This window comes from Ostrea edulis, chromosome 6, assembly GCF_947568905.1.
Source record: "Ostrea edulis chromosome 6, xbOstEdul1.1, whole genome shotgun sequence".
NCBI lineage: Eukaryota > Metazoa > Mollusca > Bivalvia > Ostreida > Ostreidae > Ostrea > Ostrea edulis.
In genome coordinates, this window is record NC_079169.1 from 5850322 (window position 1) to 5873899 (window position 23578).

Here is a 23578-nt window from a genome sequence, read left to right on the forward strand (position 1 = left end):
ATTTTTTTAAGTTCATTGGTAAAAATAACAGACAGAGAAGAGTAAATTCTCTCAGCATATTACATGTACTGTATGTACACTGTACATGTATAAATATCAATTTCTGCAGGTCCAAATTCACAGCTTTGAATATTACGGGGTAGGGGTTCTGACCCCCAGGGCAGTGCCAAACTTGGTATATAGTGTTTATGTGTAAAACACTTAAATAACATCTTCTTTAGTGCTATTGATACTAAATTGAAACTAAATAGATATTTAGAAAGAATAGGTAGTTTTTTCTACCAAAATTGTAAAATTGATGATCACAGGGGTAGGGGTTTTGGTATCAGGGTGGGGTCAAACTGGTCAGTTATTAAATTAGCAATAGACATTTTTAACTTATTCATAGCTATCATTCCAATTCTTTTCAAATTTGGTATGAATCATTCGTGGAACAAGGGGGACATAGATTGTTAATTTCAGGATTCCTGCACCCCAGAGCCTTAGGGGCGGGGCAAAAACTGCCCAAAAATGACCAATTTCAAAAATCTTATGTAGAAGCGCACGTTGAAGAAAAACTAAATGCATAGTATGAAGAGCAGGAAGGACTACCAAAATTAAATAAAATAAATAAATGTTTATTCTGTAGATACATACATACATGAATACCAAGGATAACCCATGAAAGCTCGAAAGCTGATTTCCAATGGGGTCCTTTGATCCACGGATGTGTGCGCTAGGGGGTCATTTATGTGGGAGGAAACCGGAGTGTGTCCGAGCGGGCGACCATCATACCTTCTCGCACACAACTACTGCCGATCACGGGAATCGAACTCGGGTCGCACCGGTGAGCAACGAGAGCGCTACCCCGGACACCCTTGTAAATTTCATGAAACGACAATAGACTTTCAGCTACATGTATAGTGTTGTCAGTGCCACTATTTGCCCAAATTTTGAATTTCCACACACCCCTGCCATCTCTTATCTGTTTGGGCAATGGGCATTGTACTGAACAAATCGCGAACTTGATACAAGAGCTAGCGGATTTAAAACTAGTCATATAGCAAATAGAAAAATAATCTTCGTCCACAAATTAAATGCATATCTAGTTAATCCCTAGGTAGTTTTTAAATAGAGAGGATTGACGTACTTTAAAGCCCGTACTCTGATACAATGGCACCCCGATCTGTGTTGATAGGTCTGCTCGCCTTGTCCGTGCTCATTCTCTTCCCAATCTGTTGTGGTTCCATGAAAGAAAGCGAAAGTTGTGCGGGGAAGGCCAAATATGACATCAAGAAAAACGCAAGGTAAGACTAGTTGTAGCTACAGAACTGTAGCTCCCTGAGAAGATATTGGATATAGCTGCAGAACTGTAGCTCTCTGAGATTAGTGATCTTTCCCGATATTTTCTCAGAGAGCCACAGTTCTGCACTAGACCAGTGTAATCGTAGAACAAGGTGATTGTCTTCGCGATTATTCTAATGAAGTTTTTTCTGCAATAATAGATTTTTACTGTATGACGTGAACCCTGGGGAGGGGTTTAACCTGCGAAGGGATGTGTACATGAGGGTGGCAAATCTTGTGTACCTTCTGAATCGGGAGAGACCCTGGGTCCTCGTTCTTCCACCCTGGGTCCGCATGTGGCACTGGAGGTCACGTGATGTAGAACAAGAACGACTGAAATGGTCTGCTTTCTTTGATGTGGAGAGTCTCGGAAAACATGTCCCGGTGATAGAACTCGAGGATTATATCAAAAGTAAGTTGTGTGTGAAATCACTGATAGTAGTGTGTTTCTACAAGAAACATGACCATGCTTTCTGTGTTGATCTGTCCAAGTCTCCGTACAATGTTCTCTTTACCACAGGACAAGATGCTTCTGCAATAGACGAAGTGTACTATCTTCAGGGAGTGGACTCAATAGATGACTGGAATACAATTAAAATTGACAAATGCGAGAGGGATACCAGTTTCCGACAGGTGTGCATGGTTCTGCATGGGTTATTCATGGTTCTGCTTGGGTTATTAATGGTTCTGCTTGGGTTATTCATGGTTCTACTTGGGTTATTCATATTTGTAAAAGAAAAAAGCTGTTGCACCCTTTTTCCAAAAATCTTCCAAGACAGAAGATTTTGAGAGTCTCAGCACTAAGTATGTCCTCTCTGTGATACAGAGGTCGGTTTTGTTTACAGGATTCAACAGGAAAATGGCGACACTTGTATTTTGACTTTGATGAGCTTTACGCAGACAAATTTCAATGTTTGGCATTTTTCGGGCAACTTGAACTAATGAAATCATTCCTCAATGAAAATACAACAGGAAGGTAGGTCACGATTTCATTTTATCCGAATTTTTTCTCCAAAATTAGAATAAGTTTATATCCTCCTCCTGTTTCCATGCAGACATTAATTGTGGTTAATGTTTTATGTCAACACGAAGGTTTGTCTTCTTACCACGAGCAGAAAATCTACTACATGGGGATTTTGGCGAACACAGCGATTTATTCTGGAAGGTATGAAAACGGAGCCAAATGTATGACAAGCGAAAACACTGCAAAATATTCTTCGCCACGAAATATTTTTGAAAACTCAATGTATATTAATCATGTGCAGGTTTTTCCTTTACTTGAGTCTATCAATGATCTTCTTTGATGGACAGGCACGGAGAAGTATGGTGTACGCCAAACCTTTACGCGATGTTGGCGATCTGTTTCGTAAGACTCACCTTGATTCCGATGACGAGAGGGACAGCACATTTCTGAAAGACTGGACAACAGTCAAGGTATTTTCACTTCAGCCGATGTCACATGCAATGGACACATTTATTTTGGTCGTACCTATACTGTAAAGGTGGATGTGTACGCGTAAATAACCACTTTTACAGTGTATTTTAACTGGGTTATTAAACAAGGAACTGACATGATTTTGAGAGAGGTGGATTAGAAAGAGTCACAGTAACGTTCTTATACATGTTTATTGTACAGTGGTCGTGGAAAACTTGGTTAAGATTATCAAAGTCAAAACTTTCCCCACAGTTGTTGCATGACTACACGTTTGCCCATCAAGAACAATCCTAGGATACTAGTATGACTATCATACGACTTGTGTATCCTAAACAAACAGCAGATTTACAAATGCAGAGTTTTCTAACATACAACACTTCACGACGCAACTGCTGTAAGATAAAATATAAGGTTGCACTCTAATATTAAATTCTGATTTATAATTTTATTAAAATTGCAAATCTTTAAGTACATCTTTTCAAGACATCTGGGAAAGAAACCCTGCTCAATATTTGTTTAGCAAAACATATAAATGTAGCCTTCCATCATGGCACGAATGTTTGTTTATATGAACCTCAAATAGAAGCAGGTGCTTGAAATCAGACCCTACCCCCTCCCTCCGTAAATACAGCCCGACAAAGATTAAAAACATACATCTTGTTTTAAAACATTTGGTATTATCAGAAAGATGACATTCGGTAAAGTAACAGGCACTGTCTCGCGCAAAACACCCGAGTGCAAAGGAGAAATTCCGGGATTATTCTGTAACTTGGATCCGGGATGATTTGATATGAACCTCGCTCAAGATCGTAGCGGCTAAGTAGTGCTAAATAGCGCTACAAATCTAGGGTACATATAGTCCTTCGTAGGGATAACTAGCTTTTTCATGCAGTGCATTCAACGTACTTACCAGCAAGACTAGCGGCTTCGATCTTGAACTCGGTCCAGGTGTGCTACCTGCATTCTCACAAGATTGACCTCTTGACGGTCGCAGAGAGGACGTGTCATTTTGGAATATTTATAGAACTGTCATTGGTTTAATTTAGGACAATCATAGGTATACTGTTTTCTAGCAAGTACTTATAATTCCAAAGGTACGTTCGAAATCTATCGTATCTGTAAGACATCGTGGGTGGTCGTACTCTACTAATTTGACTAAAAACTCTACGGTTGTCTACCACAACATTACTTGAATTCCTTGCCATAAACCCACGATGTTCCTGTTACGAGTTTGAGATAGGCAAGTTTCAAAGATGTAGCCTTCATTATTTTCGCTGCAGTTTGATTTTCGTTGTTTTTAATGTCGACTAAAACCGTGAAAATACGACTGTGTTAAGTGCAACCTCCGTATAGCATTCATATAATCGGAAGTTACTTACTTATCCTCTTCGTCTCCGGTGGGACATAAGGCTTCAACAAGTTGTCTCCATCTAGCTCTGTCCTTGGCAAGATACTATGCCTGTCCCCATGAGTAGCCCATTTCCTCTAGTTCTGATGTTACGGTTCTCCTCCAGGTGGTAAGGAGCGTAAATTTAACACCGTGTGAAAATTTATTTAGTCAAAACATCGTGAAAATAACTAGGAGCGAATATTTAGCTGTTTAAAGTAATTATTAGTTATCTAAAACCTGATATGAGAGCATTACGATTTCAGTAAGGATTGTAACAAAACAGCTTTCTACTCCTCACGTGCCTACATCTCATTGATTTCAATTAAGAATAGCATTTGGTAAAGCAGGGTATTTTAGTATTATTGGATTATGATAGCAACAAAGGGCTACAATGATGGCTTTGATCGCATTGGTTTGTGACGGACGTCAGACTTAGGGGGCATAGTCCTTTATATTGAACGTACTGTTTACTACATAACCCTCACCAAGTTAGGTCTGGAAAGTAAAGAATAATAAAAAACTCTCATCATTCGACAAGATTCGCCGTGAAAACGGCTTCATCAGCACAATGCTCTGCGGGGGTTGATATTCACTTGTAAAGTATAGCATATTAGGAATGTTACTGATGAGAAGTCATGTCGTCATTTTCAATTACCTCTTTCATTTCCAGAGCATTTAAGGCTGTGGCGTGATTTTAGACACTCTCTTATGCTCTTACGTCGATACAGATGAACTTACAGATAATACCCTGAGAGACTACCGCGGAGTGCGTAGCTTTGTCTGAAAATCTGTACACACTTTGATTATGTGCACCTAATCCTTATTTTCATCATGATTGGACAATTCTTCGTCATTTCACAAGTGTTTTGAAAAAAAAAAAACTTCATATGGACTTAGTCATTATGTTCTAGATTTTGCAACGGCTTATTCTCTAACAGGGACTTCTCATAAGTTTTAAGGGGTATAATGGAATCCTCGTGTCCGTTTGCCCGTCCACGGATTTTCCTGAAAATGTGTAGATCTACGCTTTGTCATATAATATTATCAATAAATATCGAGGTCAAGGATTGTGTATTTTGTAACCTGTATTCAAGTGAAAGTATGGCTATACAATATTTCATAATAGCCATACTCTCGATGAGCCCCGCCGTGGTGGTGGGGGGGGGGGGTAGTTTCGTTAGGACAACTTTCATTTTGCTATTTATTTTGTAAAACATCTATGAATTCTTCTGGTTTGAAAGAAAGAGTCCAGGAAGGCTATAGGTGGTCCGTACATAGCCGTCCACTTAAGACGAGGGGACCATCTTCACGTGAGGGGTGGGGAGTTACCATCAATGAAAGAGGCTGCCAAATACGTGAAAAAACTGCTTCAGAAGCTGGCTTTAGAGAAAGTGTTTGTGGCAACAGACGGGACCAAGAAAGGTATACCCACTTTTCTTTTCATGCAGAACTTTATTATTTTCCTAACTTCAGAAGCATGTACTTTGTATGGAAAAGGGATTGAAATGCATTTTGATTGATTGTTGGATTTCAGAATATGAAGAGTTTAAGGGTAATCTAAATGGTTTTCAAGTATATCGATATGAGCCAACACCAGAAGAACTTCAAACCCACAAGGACGGTGGCGTCGCCATCATTGACCAATGGATTGCCTGCCATGCTAGGTAACCATCATCGAACAATTGTTAATTTGTCTACAATGAATTTTATGATGGTTTTCTGAAGATCTACTTAATGCACTGAGATTCATTTGAGTCAATCTACGTATATATATTCCAGGTATTCCATTGGTAGTTCTGTATTTACATGTATATATTTAAGGTATTTCATTGGCAGTTCTCTATCTGCGTGTATATATTCCAGGTATTTCATTGGTAGTTCTGTATCTACTTGTATATATTCCAGGTATTTCATTGGTAGTTCTGTATTTACGTGTATATATTTTAGGTATTTCATTGGTAGTTCTCTATCTGCGTGTATATATTCCAGGTATTTCATTGGTAGTTCTGTATTTACGTGTATATATTCCAGGTATTTCATTGGTAGTTCTGCATCTACGGTCTCTTTTCGAATACGGGAAGACAGAGAAATCCTGGGATTCAGACCATCTACTACATTTGATAGATTTTGTGGTGACAAAGAAAATGACTGTGAACAACCGGCACACTGGACCATTGTCTATTAGAGGGTGAAAGTGAGGCTCCTTGACTAACCCTCTTGTCATCAATCTCTAAAGGAAAGGATCGGCATGTTTTTGGAAAATCGTTATTTGTGTCGCGTATAACAATGCCCCGCCATGTTTGACACGATTTTACAGCAAAAGACTATTATGTCCTTGTAATGTGTACAAGAGAAAATTTAAGATCGATACAAGGCATCCAGCGAGATATTCATCATATTCTTTATCAAAACTTTCCCCTTTTATAGAAGTGAAGGAGTGCAGTGAATAAGTGGTATCCTAAACTGTAAAATGAAAACAAATGCGTGACTTAAGGGAATATTGTGCACGAGATCAGAAATCTGTATAGTACGGACGAATAAACATGTTTCTTACAACAGAATCTAGCCACATGAACTCATCTTTTTGATGGAAATTAAGGATGGCAGGCATACAATACCACAAATTAGACAATTTGGATGAATGACTGCAGTATGATTCTGATTCATAGAAAAATTAAATTAATGCTGTTATATTGCCAAATTCTACAGACATCAGGCATCTCCATAACACCATGTGCCCGGTCTGACGGGACCGATTGATGTTTTCCTGTAGAATTAGTTGTCATTTATGTTCTAACGAATTACATTTGCTGACTGTGATCGAGCTCGGAATTATAATGGTCACGGAACGAGGCGGATATTGGTGTTGTACATAAGGTCTACGACATCCACGTGGCTCTCTTACAGATAAAATAACTCTGGGTCTACTATTGCAACATTTGGAATGGATTTTTTTGTCTGGTTTGGATTAGTCTGTGATTGTGTCAATGTCTATTTTAGGCAATAAAACACTGGTATATATATTTAATGCCGATTATGGCGAGGTCCCTCCAAATCCTCCCTACCCCCAGGAGCGGATCCAGGAATTGCAGTTACGGGGGGCGCCACTTTATGAGGCAGGGGGTCTGGGGGCAAAGCCCTGGTGGGGACCTAGGGAGCCAAGCCCCCGGAAGCTCCTGGATTTTACAGATTTTATAGGGCTTGAAATAATCTCCTACTTAGTCTTTTGTACTATTTTCTATCATTTTTATGAGATGAAATTAATAAAATGACACAAATTTTAAGGATTTTGAAAAAAATTAAGTTCTCCCAATAAAGTATTTCAAGAAATCAATAGATTGTGTCATTTATTTCTCCAGTAGTGGAAGAAATTATTGCTTCTTATATCGTTTAGTACATTTTTCTAAGCAAGATACCACGATTTACCTAAGTTTGAAAATTTTAGGGGCGCCCCCTTTAAATCCGCCACTGACCCCAAATGACTTTTAGCCATATCTTATGTTGATTCAATTGATTCTTAAACATTTGGATGTCGACGTAATCTATAGTGATAATAAAAGTGATTTTCTCTCCTTTTTCATTTATTTCATGTAAAAGGCAAATGATTCATTTCGTGTATGATATTTACATGTAGCATCGTGATTATGTCATGGATTTCATTCACCAAGGACACAGCTGACCTTGGATGTTGATGTGAACGTACTTTAGTCTGAAGTTTGACAAGGACAATAAGGAAGAAACAAACAATTCATGAAAACTAGCACTGTCACTCTAGAAACTTGAAACTTCAAACAGAAATTCCCCAATAAAACTCTTATACTGAGTGGTAGTTGTACTGTTCACTCCAGAGCTCCTCGTTCCACTTTTTATAATTGTAGTTAGGAACGACGACAAGAATTAAAATGTAGGACACGACAGTGCTTAAGAAGTAGAACCAGAACAACACTCGGTCAATCACAGACGCAATCTGTTGCCACTCTGCCACAATCAGCTTCCGCTGAAACAATGAAGACCGAGTTCTACACACTTCCGGTGCCCTTGACTTTCCTGTTTCCAGCAGCATTTTTTCTTTGGTTGTATTATTATTGTCCCCAGTCTCCTCAGAATCAGAAATTTCACAGTCCCCGTCTTCTGATATATCTGCCTTGTCAGTTCTCTCGTTCAGCGGCTGATATTCATCCCCACTCTCATTACCCCGCGCTTCTGATATACTTCCTTCCGCCTTGCCAACTTTTACTCGATTTTGCATGAATTGATTTTCCAGAGACAGGGTTTCTAATTCCTGGTATAAAACATCGTCATTTTGCTTGGAAGTAAATGAATGTTTCTTGCAGGCGTAGGCACCTTTTCTCTCGTCATCCTTTTAAAAAAAATGTGAAAAGAATAATTTGCTTGGAGTCTACTTGAGGAAATGCGTCGTAAGTAAGGTTTTATGATGCGCATGATTGCTGTTTGATATACTAGTACTTACTAAAACAACATCTTTAGCGAATTTGAATAAGTCGTGTTTAAGAAACATGATCTTAGACAGCCAGACAAGAGTCACAACCCTCAACCAAACAGGTGCCCGTTTTGTTTTGTGTCCTCTGTTGTACAAATTTATGACAATGACAGCCATGATGACGGACAGTGACGTCATTGTCATCACCACACAAAGGTATATACCTGAAAATGTATTGAAAGTAACAGATGTTTTAGAAACACAACGAGAAATGAAATATTTTGATAGTGATTAAATAGACTGGAATTAATTGAACGAATGAAAAGTTAGAACACAGAGAGGTCTATGGAGGCTACAACTCGTTTAGATTATGAGAAATGTTAAACAGAAACGCGAGGCAGACACAAACTGCAATTATTTTATCAGTACCTATTAATGGAACGGATTCTGAAGTAGCTGGAACCTCCTCAGCAATAAGTAGCATGAACATGGAAAAGGCGAGGAAGACCGAGAGTCCGAGCGTTATCTTTTCTCCAGAGGTCGGAGGAAGCCAAAAAGTTAATAATGTCAAGGCAGATAGCATTACACACGGAACTATGATGTTGAAAATGTAATAAAATGTTTTTCGACGGATATGGAGGACGTAGGTTATGTCTGGATGCGGGTCAGCACAACAGGAATGTGTTCGAATGTTTTTCTTTAACGTCACGGACAATAGATCCCACTCACTATTGTTTACATAAGCGGTGAGATCCACTGGAGAACTGGTGTTGTTGTGCAGCGAATGATAGTCTATCCAAGATCCACTATAAATCCAGGACCCAAACCTTACAATCCAACAAAAGCAAGGTTATTTTTCATGAGTGTTGAGAGATTTCTCCGCGATCAGGATATTGTTAATTATTTTCGAAGAAACCCTAACCCATTGATCGAGGCCGTGATAAAGAAAAGGAAACATCAGTAAAAAAAAAAAAAATGTTTTCCTCGTAAAATATATTCACATGATGTAGAATAAGCAGTAAAAATGACAGCGATGTTTAAGATAAAGAAAAAAGGCTTTACCTCAAAATACATTCCTGATCATCGAATGGAAAGTAGGTAATATCCACTTTACAAGAGCTTTTCAATTTAACAGGAACTGGCCACACCACAATGCCGTCATAATTCAACAGAACATACGTTCCCTGCATGAAACCTGTTGACCCATCATCGGCACTGTAACAACAAATCATAACATTGCCATCTTGGTAGACACCCATTAAAAGGATACAAATGTGAAATGGTTCTTATTTGTGCCTTGGAATATTTTTATATTGAACATCAGAGGGTAATTATAACCCATCATAATTTTAGTTGGAAACGAAAATATGTTCATCTTTTTCAATTTGTTCTTATGCCTCGCTTCACGAAATTAACATTGAAAAGTAGCACACAAAGATAAACTAACATTGTAGTGTTGAAGATGTAACATCACAGTATTTGACATTTTGACTGTCCAAAACTCTATGCAACAATAAAGAAACGAACTGTACGTTACGCTAACAAAACATTTTTCTTTTTATCACGGTAGCATTGCACAGTCCCTGATTGGCCATAGTAAATCAAATTATCCACTGTACTTTCATGAAGTTCATTTACTTATTTCTAAAATTAAAACTTAATACGGTTTATAAGGGATGGGGGTGAGAATCATTCAGTATCTTAATACATTGTACGTTTGTTTCATACTAATCGGTAAAAATACTGCAAATGGTGCTGCAAATAGTGCAAACCGTGTACTTTGTGACTTAAGATTTGTTTCCGGTGAAAGGTACTCGTCACAGCTGTGTTTGAAGCATTTTACTGGTTAGGAACATCTGCTATATTTTACGATGCTATTCAATCCTGTCACTAGTAGTGGTGGTATAAGTCTACATTACTTATTGTATATGAAGGTGTCCGGAAGCCACACTCGTTTGGACGGTACACGGATTGATCGAATCTGGCTATAGTTGGCAGGATCCCACCGCAAATTTTCATCTTTCCAAGCCTGCAATATATTAAAATTGTTTTAGATATCAGATCTGAATGTATATTTATTATTTCTGAAAACTTATAAAGGAAACAAAATGTTAAGCATTTCGAATGAGCAAGTGCGAGCGATTTCAAAGCGATATATTTCATTCACATATTGATAAGTGGATTTAAGTTAATTAGTGGATTTTCAGAATAGAACAGGACTTGAGAAATGACTACACTACAGTTAATCAGTGGATTTTCAGAATAGAATAGGACTTTCATAATGACTACACATACAGTTAATTAGTGGATTTTCAGAATAGAACAGGACTTGAGAAATGACTACACTCTTTACCGTTTATTACTAGAGCAAATGACTAAGCATATATCTTTGGTCATCCATGATTTAAAGTTAGGGATATGTCTCTGGTTCTTTCGGCGCTCTGCAGCACTTCATGTATAACTGTTACTTACTGTGTTTAATAAACGAATAGTTGCATTTGTTTTACACGACATATTCCTGTGTATCTTATAAACAAACTCCTTAACTTTCTGCTTTTGGTAAAGTTACCAGTACGTGATCAATAGATTGTCTGAGAGATTTGATTTATTTGTATTCTTTAGACATTACAATGGGTCCCAGGAGATAGAAATAGGTTTCCACAAACGAGAAATACTATCGTTATGTATGATGTTGTTTGTTCTAGTCTAAGTCAAGTAGGTTATCGAGTTACTGGTGCTCACTAAGTGGTTTGTGTGTACAATGAGTCATAGTGGCACTCTGGCCTACGTAACGAACGTAATATCTGAAAAAACTACATCTCAACTGGTGAAAGAAGCACTCGTTATTTCAATATATCAGTCAATTTTCATGCGATCTATACATGATTAGAAAAGGGAAACCCCGCTTGACATTTCGGAGGAAGTCTTCCTTATATTGTAACTGAATGAAAAATGAAGATAACAAACAGTGATCAATCTCATAAATTCCTTAAAGGATACAAAACTAAAAGTAGGGCAAACACGAACCACCCCTGGACATACCAGAGATGGGATTTTGTGCCTAGAAGGAGTAAGCATCCCCTGTTGACAGCTCACACCCACCGTGAGTCCTCTATCTTGAGTAATCTACTGTATAATAATATGTTAACTTTAAAACAATAAAAACAAATATTTTGAACATTACGATATGGGAGGCAAGAAAAACAGCTAACGAGAAGCCTCTTCATTCCTATAGACGCAAACAATCGAAGGATTTACACTGGTGTGTAGGGTATAGCTTCATTATCTTCAATCAATCAACACCACAACCATGCGTATTTATCATTATCTAAAACACAGGAGGAGGTCATTCTTCCGCACCAGCATCATTTTTCATTTACCAGTGTAGATAAACATGAACTGATTTTCTTACACATTAGTTGAATATAGCCAGGGGCGTATCCCCCGTAAGTCCGCCCATCTAGATCCGTCACTGATTACGAACACGCATATATATATATAAAGCACAAACAAACAATTATAACACCCAACCTTACGTTCACCCCAAGGATCTAAACGATACATGTGAAAATCAATTAATTAATATATAAAGCACTAAATAATCACAACTAGGTACTGAAAATTTTTACCCCAGCCCGGGGTCGAACCAGCGACGTACGGCACCCACCGCCTAGCAAGATAGTCAAACCAGTGCGTAAGTCCACTCGGTCACAACGACTTCCCTAAAAAGGAAGCTTTGTTATGCTCCTAAAGCGCTACTTATACACACTGATGCAATCCCACACAGTCGCTGTGTCATTCAGTGTTTAAGATATTTTATAAGGAGAGTGGATCTCTCGATGCAATTGTATAGAATATTTAATATAAAGCACAAACAAACAATTATAACACCCAACCTTACGTTTACCCCTAGGATCTAAACGATACATGTGAAAATCAATTAATTAATATATAAAGCACTAAATAATCACAACTAGGTACTGAAAATTTTCGCCCCAGCCCGGGGTCGAACCAGCGACGTACGGCACCCACCGCCTAGCAAGATTGGCGGTGGGTGCCGTACGTCGCTGGTTCGACCCCGGGCTGGGGCGAAAATTTTCAGTACCTAGTTGTGATTATTTAGTGCTTTATATATATATATATATATATATATATATATATATATATATATATATCTCTGACACTGTAGGTTCTTTAGAACCTTTTTTGAATTTGAAGCGATTACGATATGTGGAATTCGGATACGTGATATTACTTTATTGCAATTCCCATTAAGAAAATGTGTGCTAGTAAACACTAATTTTCTGAGTAATAACATTGCAATAATTACAAATATTTTGTTGAATACTGGTACTTATGTATCATTAGTTTAAATCAAAGAGAAGATTTCTAGGCTTTCCTCCAAGTGACACCTTCAACCTTACAACCCGCAATGATGCTTGTGACACTTGTCTTAGGCTTGCCCTAAGTTGTGTCATAGCTAGTATCGGGAGACTATAGAATATATCCAATCAAAGTTTTTGTATCGGGAGACTATAGAATATATCCAATCAAAGTTTTTGTATCGGGAGACTATAGAATATATCCAATCAAAGTTTTTGTATCGGGAAACTATAGAATATATCCATTAAAAGTTTTAGTATCGGGAGACTGTTATGTGACGTCTATAAGAAAAATGTCTTCAAATGACCGAATTAAATATTTATGTATCAATTATGTTCATTTAATATACATTTGTATTTCATTGACTTTTTATCAACAAATCTTATTTTCAAAATGATACCGGTTTATTAATTGTGAGTAATAGCAATGTAACTTGTCAAAAAATCATAAATTCTTTTTTATCAAAAAACAAAACTCATTTCAATCAATTTGTCACAATGAAATAAAAGTTATGATATTAATATATGAGATTAATATATAAGTAAATGTCATCACTGATTAGATCACGTTGATAATGCTTTTTTATTTCAGTTGATACAATATGTTTGCAAATATGGGTTGATTTCTAGCTGTTAAATTTGATTCATTAAACAAAAACGAATACACTAATAATTCGCAAACACGATTCAATCTAAAAGCAATAGTTGTTCCAGGGAACCAATGAAATTTAGAAGACCCCCCAACAGAAATCAACTTAATAAAACCCTTGACCACGAAAGTGGAGATTTTTCTGTAGATGATACAAGCGATTCCTTTAGAGTGGTACCTTTATCATAGTGTGAAGTGAATATAACAGGACATTTTGATATCAATCACGCCGTTATAAAAATTATCATGGCACACATTTAAAATTATATATTAGTGGATTAACCACGCCTCAAGGCACAATGATTATTTGAGTACACCATGTATTGACTAATAATTAGTAACTTTGATTGAAACGCGCAATCTTCTATGAAAACCAATGTGCAATTTAGCAGAATACAGCAAACCAAATACAGGGGTGGAAAAAAAAAAGAGATGTACATACTCCCAGTTAATATATTCATTATCATTTCACTATTGATCACAATTTTAAATATTAATTTAATTTAACGATGAACTGGTTATAAATGATGTAATAATTAGCCGGTTTAATTTCATGTAGATATGATCTTCGAATCTTCTCTACATCGTTATACGGTGATGAGATTAACATTCATCGTCATTTCAAACACTATCAAAAATACTGGGAGGGGTGGGGGGTTGAAATACAACGAAATCAGCTCTCTTACAATTTGATGGGTTTGATGACTGATACATCGTGTTTTATTCAGCTCTGACTGTATAGATTAGCATTCACAAAAAGTGCCGTTTACTAGTATACAAACAGCAGTGAAATATGGTAGGCGTGTAAATTAGGAAGATAAGAGTTTGGTGTATGAAAACATGAAGATAGTGAACGGTGATCAAGCTCCTCAATTCCACAAATAATACAAAATTATGAATAGGGAAAAAACGGACCCCTGGATACAATAGAGGTGGGACCAGGTGCCTAAGAAAAATAAGCATCCCCCTGTCGATCGGTCACACCTACCCCATATCTTGTTCAGGTAAACGGAATAATCCGTAGTCAAAATCTGTAAGTAATGAAGATAAAAATATTTTGGGTTTTTGTACTGAGTGACGTTTTTAAATTCTCTCTGTATTTTCTCCAGTTCCTTACTCTACATTAATTTTTATTAAGAATATCATTTGCTCAACATCATTCCTTAAAATAAATTTGTTCAAACTTTGCCTGTGAATATTACATTTTACAAATCCCAATGATGAGTATGATATCCATCTAGGATTTCCTTTGGTATTTTGAAGCTCTGACAAAGAGGAGTTCATTTCAAAGCACTTAAAAATACTTATCTTAGTAGACTATTTAGAATTCCAGATAAAAAATGATCTAGTTATAATTATGGTGCAATAAATGTCCAAACGTGCCAGATGAATCAGGTGTACTTGTGCGAGACTAAGTGATTATTTTATCTGAGATAAATCGGATTTCTGCGGGCGCTGAAGCTGTTAGATCATCTCTATTTTCACAAGTGTAAAGCTCTTTGAATACTCTTTGAATACTTCGCAGAAATGTGATTTTCGACCTTGGTGAATGCATTTCACAAACCTTGATGATGATGCTGGAAAAAAAATAGATCACAAATATCATGCTTACCTGATCAATGAAGACATTTGTTGTGAGAACCTGATGACGTTCATCCTGTAATTTAAAAAAATATATATATTACATAACGTTCTTCCTGCCGATGCCATTTTTCCTAGCCTCAGATACATTTAAGAATGTTTAACTGTTTTCAAACAATTAAGTCTTTAGAGAGAGAGAGAGAGAGAGAGAGAGAGAGAGAGAGAGAGAGAGAGAGAGAGACGTATACCGTGAAATCTGTCTAATACGAGATGCACTCGGAGACATTATTTGTCGGAATACACAGCGTGTTGGAATAAGCATTTTAAACGCATGAAAATATGAAATTGAGAATGAAAATAAGGGGTCGGAATCCTCAGTGATACGGATTGAACAGGTGTCGGATTATACAGTTTTCACTGTAATTATCATGTGAGTGCTCACCAGATCTATGATTTGGTTGAGTTTGAGACCGAACGTGACGCTGAGCACAGTACTGGCGTTGATCACGGGTCGTACACTCTTCTCATACCCCAGCATCACATTCTCATACAGGCGCTGTTCATCTGGGACCAGCATAGACGAGGCACCTAGACAAGAGAACAGCCAGCCATATTGTCAAGCATAATAACATTTAACATAAGTAGTCATTCATATCATCAAGAATGATACATGTATATATCAGACACAGGCAACTAGGCATATCGTCAAGGATGATAGATGTATATATATCAGATACAGACAGTCAGGCACATGGTATGATCAAGGATGATGTATTTCAGATACAGGCAACCAGACATTTATCAAGATTGATATATATGTAATATATACACTAAGCGCACGGTACTGGTGTCACTTTACGTTACACTTATAACGTCATAAATTGTGGCAAAATATAATCACGAAAGCAACGTCATTAAACAAATTCATTATCTCCAAGCTGTAATATCATAACTAAAGCACATGCATGATTTAATGTTTAAAAATTGAAAATAAATCTTTGTACGTGTATAGTGTACATTCATAAAAATTATGAATTCTTAGAAATACTCCAAAGTATACGTACTGTATTTATTTCACCGTGCCTACAACAGCAGGCATGTCGTATGAAATAAGGGTACCCGTTTCGGTAGGTTTCGTTTTGCTTCGGTAGATTTCGTTTCCTTTCGATTTCGTTTATGATATGATTAAAGAGTTTCGTATATAAATCAAGATTTGTATAATATTGCAACGTTTTACACACCGTAAGTGTATCTGTTCAATGCTGAATTTTTATATGCATACATACAGTACATCGTCGCAAACCACGGGTTATTGTTTCATTCTATTTCACAAACGTTATGAGATACACATGCTATAGCTTAAATACCTTGTATACTATTTTTAAAAATCATTTTAATTTAGATCATTCAAAAATAATAAAAGCAACATTTTACGTTTTAGCTAGACGTAGGTTGTGTACATTGACGTCGCGTCATTGCGCGACAAAATCACATGGGACATTTATTTGGACATTAAGTATATTTTCGTTTTCCTAAATGGACGCGGGATAAAATGAAATGTTGTATATTCTATATAGTAAATTTTATGTACTTTCTGTAAGTTATATTCATTAAAATATTCGCGTTGGAATAATGCTTAGAAATAAGACATAAAATGGTAGAATTGTTTAAAAAGCGCGGTATTTGTAGAATAAGGACATTTCACTGGACACCGATAAAATCAATCTACTTCATGGATATACTCAGAATTTTATAATACTGGTATACATTGTGCTCCACGATACATGTACATTATAAATGTAACAAGGATAGTCAACTTCCCCCTGTATTAGGCATGCTACTGGTCATGATGATTTGCATTTGCAGTCTATCTACAAACACGGGACACCACTGACAGGTACTGTCTTTGCCATTTTTAAGGTCGCTATATCAATTCTATGAACTAAATGTTTAAAGTAATTGGTTTATGGTTTTTAGATAAGGACGTCACAATCATACACCAATTCTTACGTTATTTGGGACAAAATCAATCATTTTATTAATCTGTGGATAAAGCGTATGCGTATTTCATATAACGCGGGACAACGAAAAATGACGACATCTGCGTGTATTTATTGCTAATGAAATGTGTGTAAATTATATTTTATATAAGCTATTATCATTATTTATATATTTTCCTTGCCATTGATGTATAAGACTTTAATAATCCACAAAATATACATCTGTGTAAACATAGCGGAAACATTTTCTAATGCACGTATGAAAGTAACACCAGTACCGTGCGCGACGTCTATAGGCAATTAGGCATTATAGGTTAATCATGAGGCATATAACTAAAAATGCAATACGATTAAGGGGGGAAAAATGCCCCTTTGACGTCTTTTGCCGGGGTATGAAAGATCCACACATTGCAGAAATAAATGTTATGCAATATGCATGTATGTGCACTAAATGCCATTGAATTAATTCATTTAAAACTTCAACATCTACATTCTGAACGTTTTGAATTCAGTCTAACATTTCTGATTTCCTAATATGATTGATAGATAACTCAACTAAATAAATATTTGTTTCCCCCAAGCAATACCCATGTATTTAGGCCTATATTAGCTACAGAGCTGTGTGTAGCTCACTGGAAAACATTGAAATAGACTAAGAGAGCTACCGATCCATTCGTTACATAAACAAGAGATGTTTGTAAAACACATATGCCCCCATGGTGCAAAATTGAAAAGGGTTATACACACATACACATCATTTAATTGAGAGTAGTATCATCAATCCAAAACATTGAGCAGACAATATCTTCCTATGTCAAGAGTGGATTGACCATGTGACCTAAAAATCAATAGGGGTCATCAACTCCTGAAGATGTACCAGTGTACCAAGTTTGATGTCTGTCAAGCAAAGGGGTCTCAAGATATTGAAGGGACAGTATATTCCTATGTACAGTTTGACCCTTGACCTTTGACCATGTGACCTCAAATTCATAAGTAGTCATCTTCTCCTGATGATGTACCAATGTACCAAGTTTGATGTCTGTCAAGCAAAGGGTTCTCAAGATATTGAACAGACAGTATATTCCTATGTCCAGTTTGACCCTTGACCTTTGACCATGTGACCTCAAAATCAATAGGTGTCATTTTCTCCTGATGATGTACCAGTGTACCAAGTCTGATGTCTGTCAAGCAAAGGGTTCTCAAGATATTGAGCGGAGAGTATATTCCTATGTCCGGAGTAGATTGACCCTTGACCTTTTGACCTGAAAAACAATAGGGGTCCTCTTCTTTTTATAACCAACCCACATATGAAATATCATTACAATCAAGTGAATGGTTCTCAAGATATTGAGCGGACAACTCATGGTCTACCACATGGGGTTAAGACCAGCAGTTTGACCTTGACCTTTGACCACGTGACCTGAAAGCCTCTGTATCAATTTTGGCTATTATCAAGCAAAGGGGTCAAAAGATATTGAGCGGACAACACATGGGCTTAAGACCAGAGGTTTGACCTTGACCTTTGACCAGAAGGTCAATAGGGATCATCTACTCTCCAAGGGCAACCCTTGTACCAAGTTTGGTAGTTATCATGCATAGGGGTCAAAAGTTTTTGAGTGGACAACACATGGTCTACCACATGGGGTAAAGACCAGCAGTTTGACCTTGACCTTTGACCATGTGACCTGAAAATCAATAAGGATCATCTACTCTCCAGGGGCAACCCCTGTACCAAGTTTGGTTGTTATCAAGCAAAAGTGTCGAAAGATATTGAGCGGACAACACATGGTCTACAGACCGACCGACAGACCGACAGTTGCAAAACAATATGCTCCTTCTTTTTCAAAGGGGGGAATAAAAATATAACTTTTCGATGTACAGGGCAACGTATTCTGCGCATGATTTAAGGCTAACATCTCTGTGATTTTACACCACCGCTTCAAAGTTTTAAAATCATATTACATTTTCTCACTACACTCGTGTAAAGATGCATCTATAAACATTTATCTTCTTCCCCGTTCAATTGAAAACTCACAGCTTCTTTAAAGTTCCCGTGTTGAAATCGAACCCTGTCGATTTCCAGAGTTCCATTTTTGCAATAGAGGATCTGCAGGTGTATGTTTTCCTCATATCATATTAACGACTTGTGTTTACAGAAAACTCGTAGTATTGGAAATCCGAATAAATACAATAACCAATAGGGTTGGATGGTTGGTTGTATATATAGACTCGTATATATATTATTTAACGTTCCGCTGGAGAATTTTTCACTCATATGGAGACGTCACTTTTCGAATGAAGGGCTGCAAAATTTAGGCCTATGCTCGGCGCTTACAGCCTTTGAGCAGGGAGGGATCTTTATCGTGCCACACCTGCTGTGACACGGGACCTCGGTTTTTGTGGTCTCATCCGAAGGACCGCCCCATATATTCGCCTCTTACGACAAACAACTAAGCCAGATCCCCATGGGATTGGAACCTGACTCGCAACCTACATGTAACACGAGAGATTAATGAATGCTTTAAACTTTAGAGGCGGCGATGCAAAAGCCGGTGAAAAGTTGTACTGTAAATAGAATTCCAGCTGAGCTACAATTATATTTGATGTCAAAATGGCATATTTCTGCCAGAGCATTGTAATCATTTTGAAAAAAAACTTTGTTTTATCTACATCCATTCATTACATAATCATGATTTTATTTTTTTAAAAAAAATCATTTTTAATAGATATATATGTTGGTTGGTTTTGTTCGTTGGTTGTTCTATGTCCCATCCGAGAAATGTTTAACCTGATGTAGATTCCGGCGTTACATGTAGTTGTAAGTAAATCCTAATAATGGTGGTAAGAACGTGGAACAATGCAACATCTGGAGAAGAGTAAAAGATCGTTAAGAAGGGGGTCAATGTTCCGTTATCAAGAGAAATTGTAAACGAATATTTTTAACATTCAATGAATGTACGCCGCGCTAGTGGGTACCTTTATCAAAAACTGCTGAAATTTATAGTATGGAGAACGTCTATATCGGCAACATATTGCCCGTTGCCCAATGCCACTGAAACGAATTAACCATCTCTTTCTTTCACACATGAAGTTGATCTTACCTTTCAGAGATACAAGGGCACTGTATACAATCAAAATCCCATGGGTAGACATGCCAATCCTGGAATAAAATGGATGAAAGACAACATTCAATTTGTTGAAATTTTGATATATAAAAAAATGTTGAAGATTTATGTATTATATATATTCGAAGCCGCTGCTGTTTCCGGATCACGATTTGTAGCCCAGATATTCTTCATCACTATCGCCTTCCTGTTAACTTTGTGAAATATTGCTTTCAGTCCTATCATTCTGTGTAGCAACAAGTAATCTGACCCATCAATAACCATACTATAAACTCGTGTATGATTTCAGATTATGAACTACATTATGAACTACACTGTACATGTATAGACAGTGATCGTTCTTTCTAAGAAATCACTTAGCAAACATGAACCAACAATTTTTTTAAGTTAGTCAATTTCAGCCATTACGCTAATTTGAGTATATAACATAGATACAGTAAAGTAAGTAATTGACATTGACATTCTCAGAAATTTTGATGTATAAAAAAAGTTCGTAACACTAAGAATTTACATGTAGTTTGCAATTTCTTCAAGTGTAATTGGCTGGTATAGTAAAACGCATGACTGACCAAAAGAAATTAATTTTTATTTGAATTTTCTTTCTAACTTTGCGAATTCATATTTATTCCTGAGTTCATACACCTACTTGGAAATTAGGGATTGAAATACCTTGTTTGTGTAGATCCTTTATCAAGACAAATTCCTTTTCATCAGTTTTGTTTTCATCTGTGAGTGAACACTTAGGTAAATCTGTTCAGCAGTGTGCTACCGTCGTTCATTGTCCTCTGTGGGAGTCTGCACACACCAGAAAGATTAGAAAACTTCTATTGGAAAGTATGGGAATAAACCAACATAATATTTTATTCTTCTTACGTATGGTTTTGCTCGTGAGATACCAGTCAGTGGAGCGGAAAATGATTCGCATCTAATCCAATAACAAACTAACGATGATTCTTGAAGGAAAAAGATGTTTTATAAATAATATCCACAAGATTTGTAACGAAGGCCAGTGATGTTTCACTCCAGCACTAACGCACTGAGTCTAATCCCCTACAGGTATCGGTTTCAGGAGGAGGAGATGGTAGGTTGAAATATTTTTAACACTCTTTCTAGCAGATAATCAATGATCCGACAGCTTTTAACGATGCTCAGCTAAAGAAAGAAATTTGGTATTGATCTTGAGGAATGTAAGATTTTTATGTTTACTTTCTTTTCTTTCTATTGTACTGTACTTTTATCATTCAACTCTGAGTCAAAGACCGTATACCATTTTATCTTGTTAGATGAAATTGTTGAACTCAATTTCCAGGTTTTTATTAAATCTACATGTAGTATATAATTGGAACTGGTCAAAGTGTGATTTGAAAAGCCCTGAGTGTTAACCCATATTTAAAACATAGTACAGACTCTGAAACTACGACTGAGTAAATATCTTACCCCACGTTTTTCCTAGGATCCATTCGGCGATTCTCGAGGTACGAATAAGGCTGCTGCGTTAATATAAAGCTCCACGCCAACAATGAAGCATCCTATATCGATTCTCAGCTTTTGGAGAGAGAGAGGAATCACGGCCGATTTTCAATAACAATTCTTTCTCAAGGTTCGCTGTAGCTTGTATATCAACGAAGTATCAAGGCTAATAAAGATTGTATTCTTAAACATGTAAACAAAGTTTATTTTGAATGTCTAGCGTTAAAGTTATTGCAATTATTTAGATCTGTGGATTTTTAATGAAATTAGGAAGCTTGGTAAATCGAGTTGTTACAATAATTGTATGAAGCCTAGAAGTAAGAGATCTGTATAAAATTTTGATATATACACCATTCCTTTTAATCCACGTTTGATATATTGTACTTCTGAGATATATATATATTTGATGACGTGGATTCGGTATAGTCTAGATAATGTTAAAAGTCTGCATTGTGTTGATTTAGGCTGCGTAATGTAACGTCAGATTGTAACCGAATCGCCTAGCTTAAACATAACTGTACAATTATACAATTAAGCAATGCCTAAATCTTCCTAAGTTGGGTTTTTTTGGTGTTCATGCTAGGCTTGAATAGGATCTCTTTACGTTGTATTTGAATTACGGAAATAAAAGAACTGAAATATACACCAAAGCAAACAAACTAGAATTTACACAGATGTAAGAGTAAAATCTCAAGTGCCTCAGCCTGCATGTACCAGTCGTTGTATTTAACTTGATGGAGAGGCAATGTCCGGCGAATCGTATTGATATACATATGTACATGCCGATATTTCCAGATGCATTCACATGTTTATTGTAATGCAAATCTTTGAAAAAGTACTTTAACATTAAAAATTATTTGAAAAGGAAATGTATCTTCTATTTTTCTCTGTAATTGGACTGAAGAGAAAGAATTTTCTTTTTAGCACAAAAATGTAAGTATGCGATCGATTCGATCAAAATATTGTACTCCGAACCGTGCTGATAAAAACTAAATCACCATTGGTGAAATTAAAGGAGTTTATTGCATCATAAAAGAAAAAAGCTGAAAAGAGAACTCTGCATTGATCTATTCTAAGAGTCTCTTACATAAATCACAGGGGACGAGTACGCACAGCGTAATATTTTGCTATGGATATCAATAGTCTAGTGTTTTATATTCTTTAAATAACAGGCATAATGTGACATTCTAAGAAATTTGGACTAATTACAAAGGCTAGTTGTCGCTTTTCTTAATTCGTACTAAAGGAAGACATTATTCATTAAGAATAAAAATTAGAAGAACTGAGGGCACAATTAGTATATCCATATCAGCGCCCAACAGTTACTAAATAATCCGAATCTACCACAGACGTACCAGCGCCCAACAGTTACTAAATAATCAGAATGTACCACAGAAATTACAGCGCCCAACAGTTACTAAATAATCAGAATGTACCACAGACGTACCAGCGCCCAACAGTTACTAAATAATCAGAATGTACCACAGAAATTACAGCACCCAACAGTTACTAAATAATCAGAATGTACCACAGACGTACCAGCGCCCAACAGTTACTAAATAATCAGAATGTACCACAGAAATTACAGCGCCCAACAGTTACTAAATAATCCGAATCTACCACAGACGTACCAGCGCCCAACAGTTACTAAATAATCAGAATGTACCACAGAAATTACAGCGCCCAACAGTTACTAAATAATCAGAATGTACCACAGACGTACCAGCGCCCAACAGTTACTAAATAATCAGAATGTACCACAGAAATTACAGCGCCCAACAG

The 23578-nt window shown here is 36.8% G+C and overlaps 2 protein-coding genes and 1 long non-coding RNA gene across 5 annotated transcripts; 2 read left to right on the plus strand and 1 right to left on the minus strand.

The window, feature by feature from the left end:
- The first annotated feature begins 136 nt into the window (after positions 1–136).
- On the plus strand, positions 137–7718 carry LOC125683515 (GDP-fucose protein O-fucosyltransferase 2-like). Of its 2 annotated transcripts, XM_056141392.1 has the most exons (10): positions 333–826; positions 1178–1286; positions 1485–1735; positions 1844–1956; positions 2169–2299; positions 2416–2488; positions 2635–2757; positions 5390–5570; positions 5683–5812; positions 6180–7718. In XM_056141392.1, the coding sequence occupies exons 1-10, from the start codon at positions 730–732 to the stop codon at positions 6331–6333; spliced, it is 1362 nt and encodes a 453-aa protein (XP_055997367.1). In that variant the 5' UTR covers positions 333–729; the 3' UTR covers positions 6334–7718. The 2 variants fall into 2 exon arrangements, with proteins under 2 accessions (XP_055997368.1, XP_055997367.1); XM_056141393.1 differs by lacking the exon at positions 5683–5812 and having other exon boundaries at positions 137–826.
- Positions 7712–21778, minus strand: LOC125683514 (neuronal acetylcholine receptor subunit alpha-10-like). 2 transcript variants are annotated; one of them, XM_056141391.1, is made up of 11 exons: positions 21764–21778; positions 20996–21121; positions 20303–20361; positions 19990–20067; positions 15644–15789; positions 15233–15277; positions 10509–10618; positions 9652–9804; positions 9019–9416; positions 8620–8813; positions 7712–8508 (listed from the first exon to the last, which is right to left on the minus strand). In XM_056141391.1, exons 3-11 carry the CDS (start codon positions 20352–20354, stop codon positions 7963–7965), a joined length of 1722 nt encoding a protein of 573 aa, XP_055997366.1. In that variant the 5' UTR covers positions 20355–20361; positions 20996–21121; positions 21764–21778; the 3' UTR covers positions 7712–7962. The 2 variants fall into 2 exon arrangements, with proteins under 2 accessions (XP_055997366.1, XP_048780699.1); XM_048924742.2 differs by lacking the exons at positions 19990–20067; positions 21764–21778 and having other exon boundaries at positions 20996–21120.
- On the plus strand, positions 21097–22660 carry LOC130047105 (uncharacterized). The gene is made up of 2 exons (XR_008796148.1): positions 21097–21407; positions 21780–22660. It is a non-coding gene; the product is annotated as an uncharacterized LOC130047105 (long non-coding RNA).
- Positions 22661–23578: the final 918 nt, after the last annotated feature.

Bases quoted from the DNA above. Each gene is read 5' to 3' on its own strand.
- LOC125683515 (XM_056141392.1), top strand. From the start codon at position 730: ATGTGGGAGGAAACCGGAGTGTGTCCGAGCGGGCGACCATCATACCTT. The intron at 1,957-2,168 runs GTGTGCATGGTT...TTTTGTTTACAG, and splicing joins GGGATACCAGTTTCCGACAG to GATTCAACAGGAAAATGGCG. The intron at 2,758-5,389 runs GTATTTTCACTT...CTGGTTTGAAAG, and splicing joins AAGACTGGACAACAGTCAAG to AAAGAGTCCAGGAAGGCTAT.
- LOC125683514 (XM_056141391.1), bottom strand. From the start codon at position 20,354: ATGTCTACCCATGGGATTTTGATTGTATACAGTGCCCTTGTATCTCTG. The intron at 9,805-10,508 runs GTAATGTAGACT...TTGTTGTTACAG, and splicing joins GACACCTTCATATACAATAA to TGCCGATGATGGGTCAACAG. The intron at 8,509-8,619 runs GTAAGTACTAGT...TTTTTTTAAAAG, and splicing joins TCGCTAAAGATGTTGTTTTA to GATGACGAGAGAAAAGGTGC.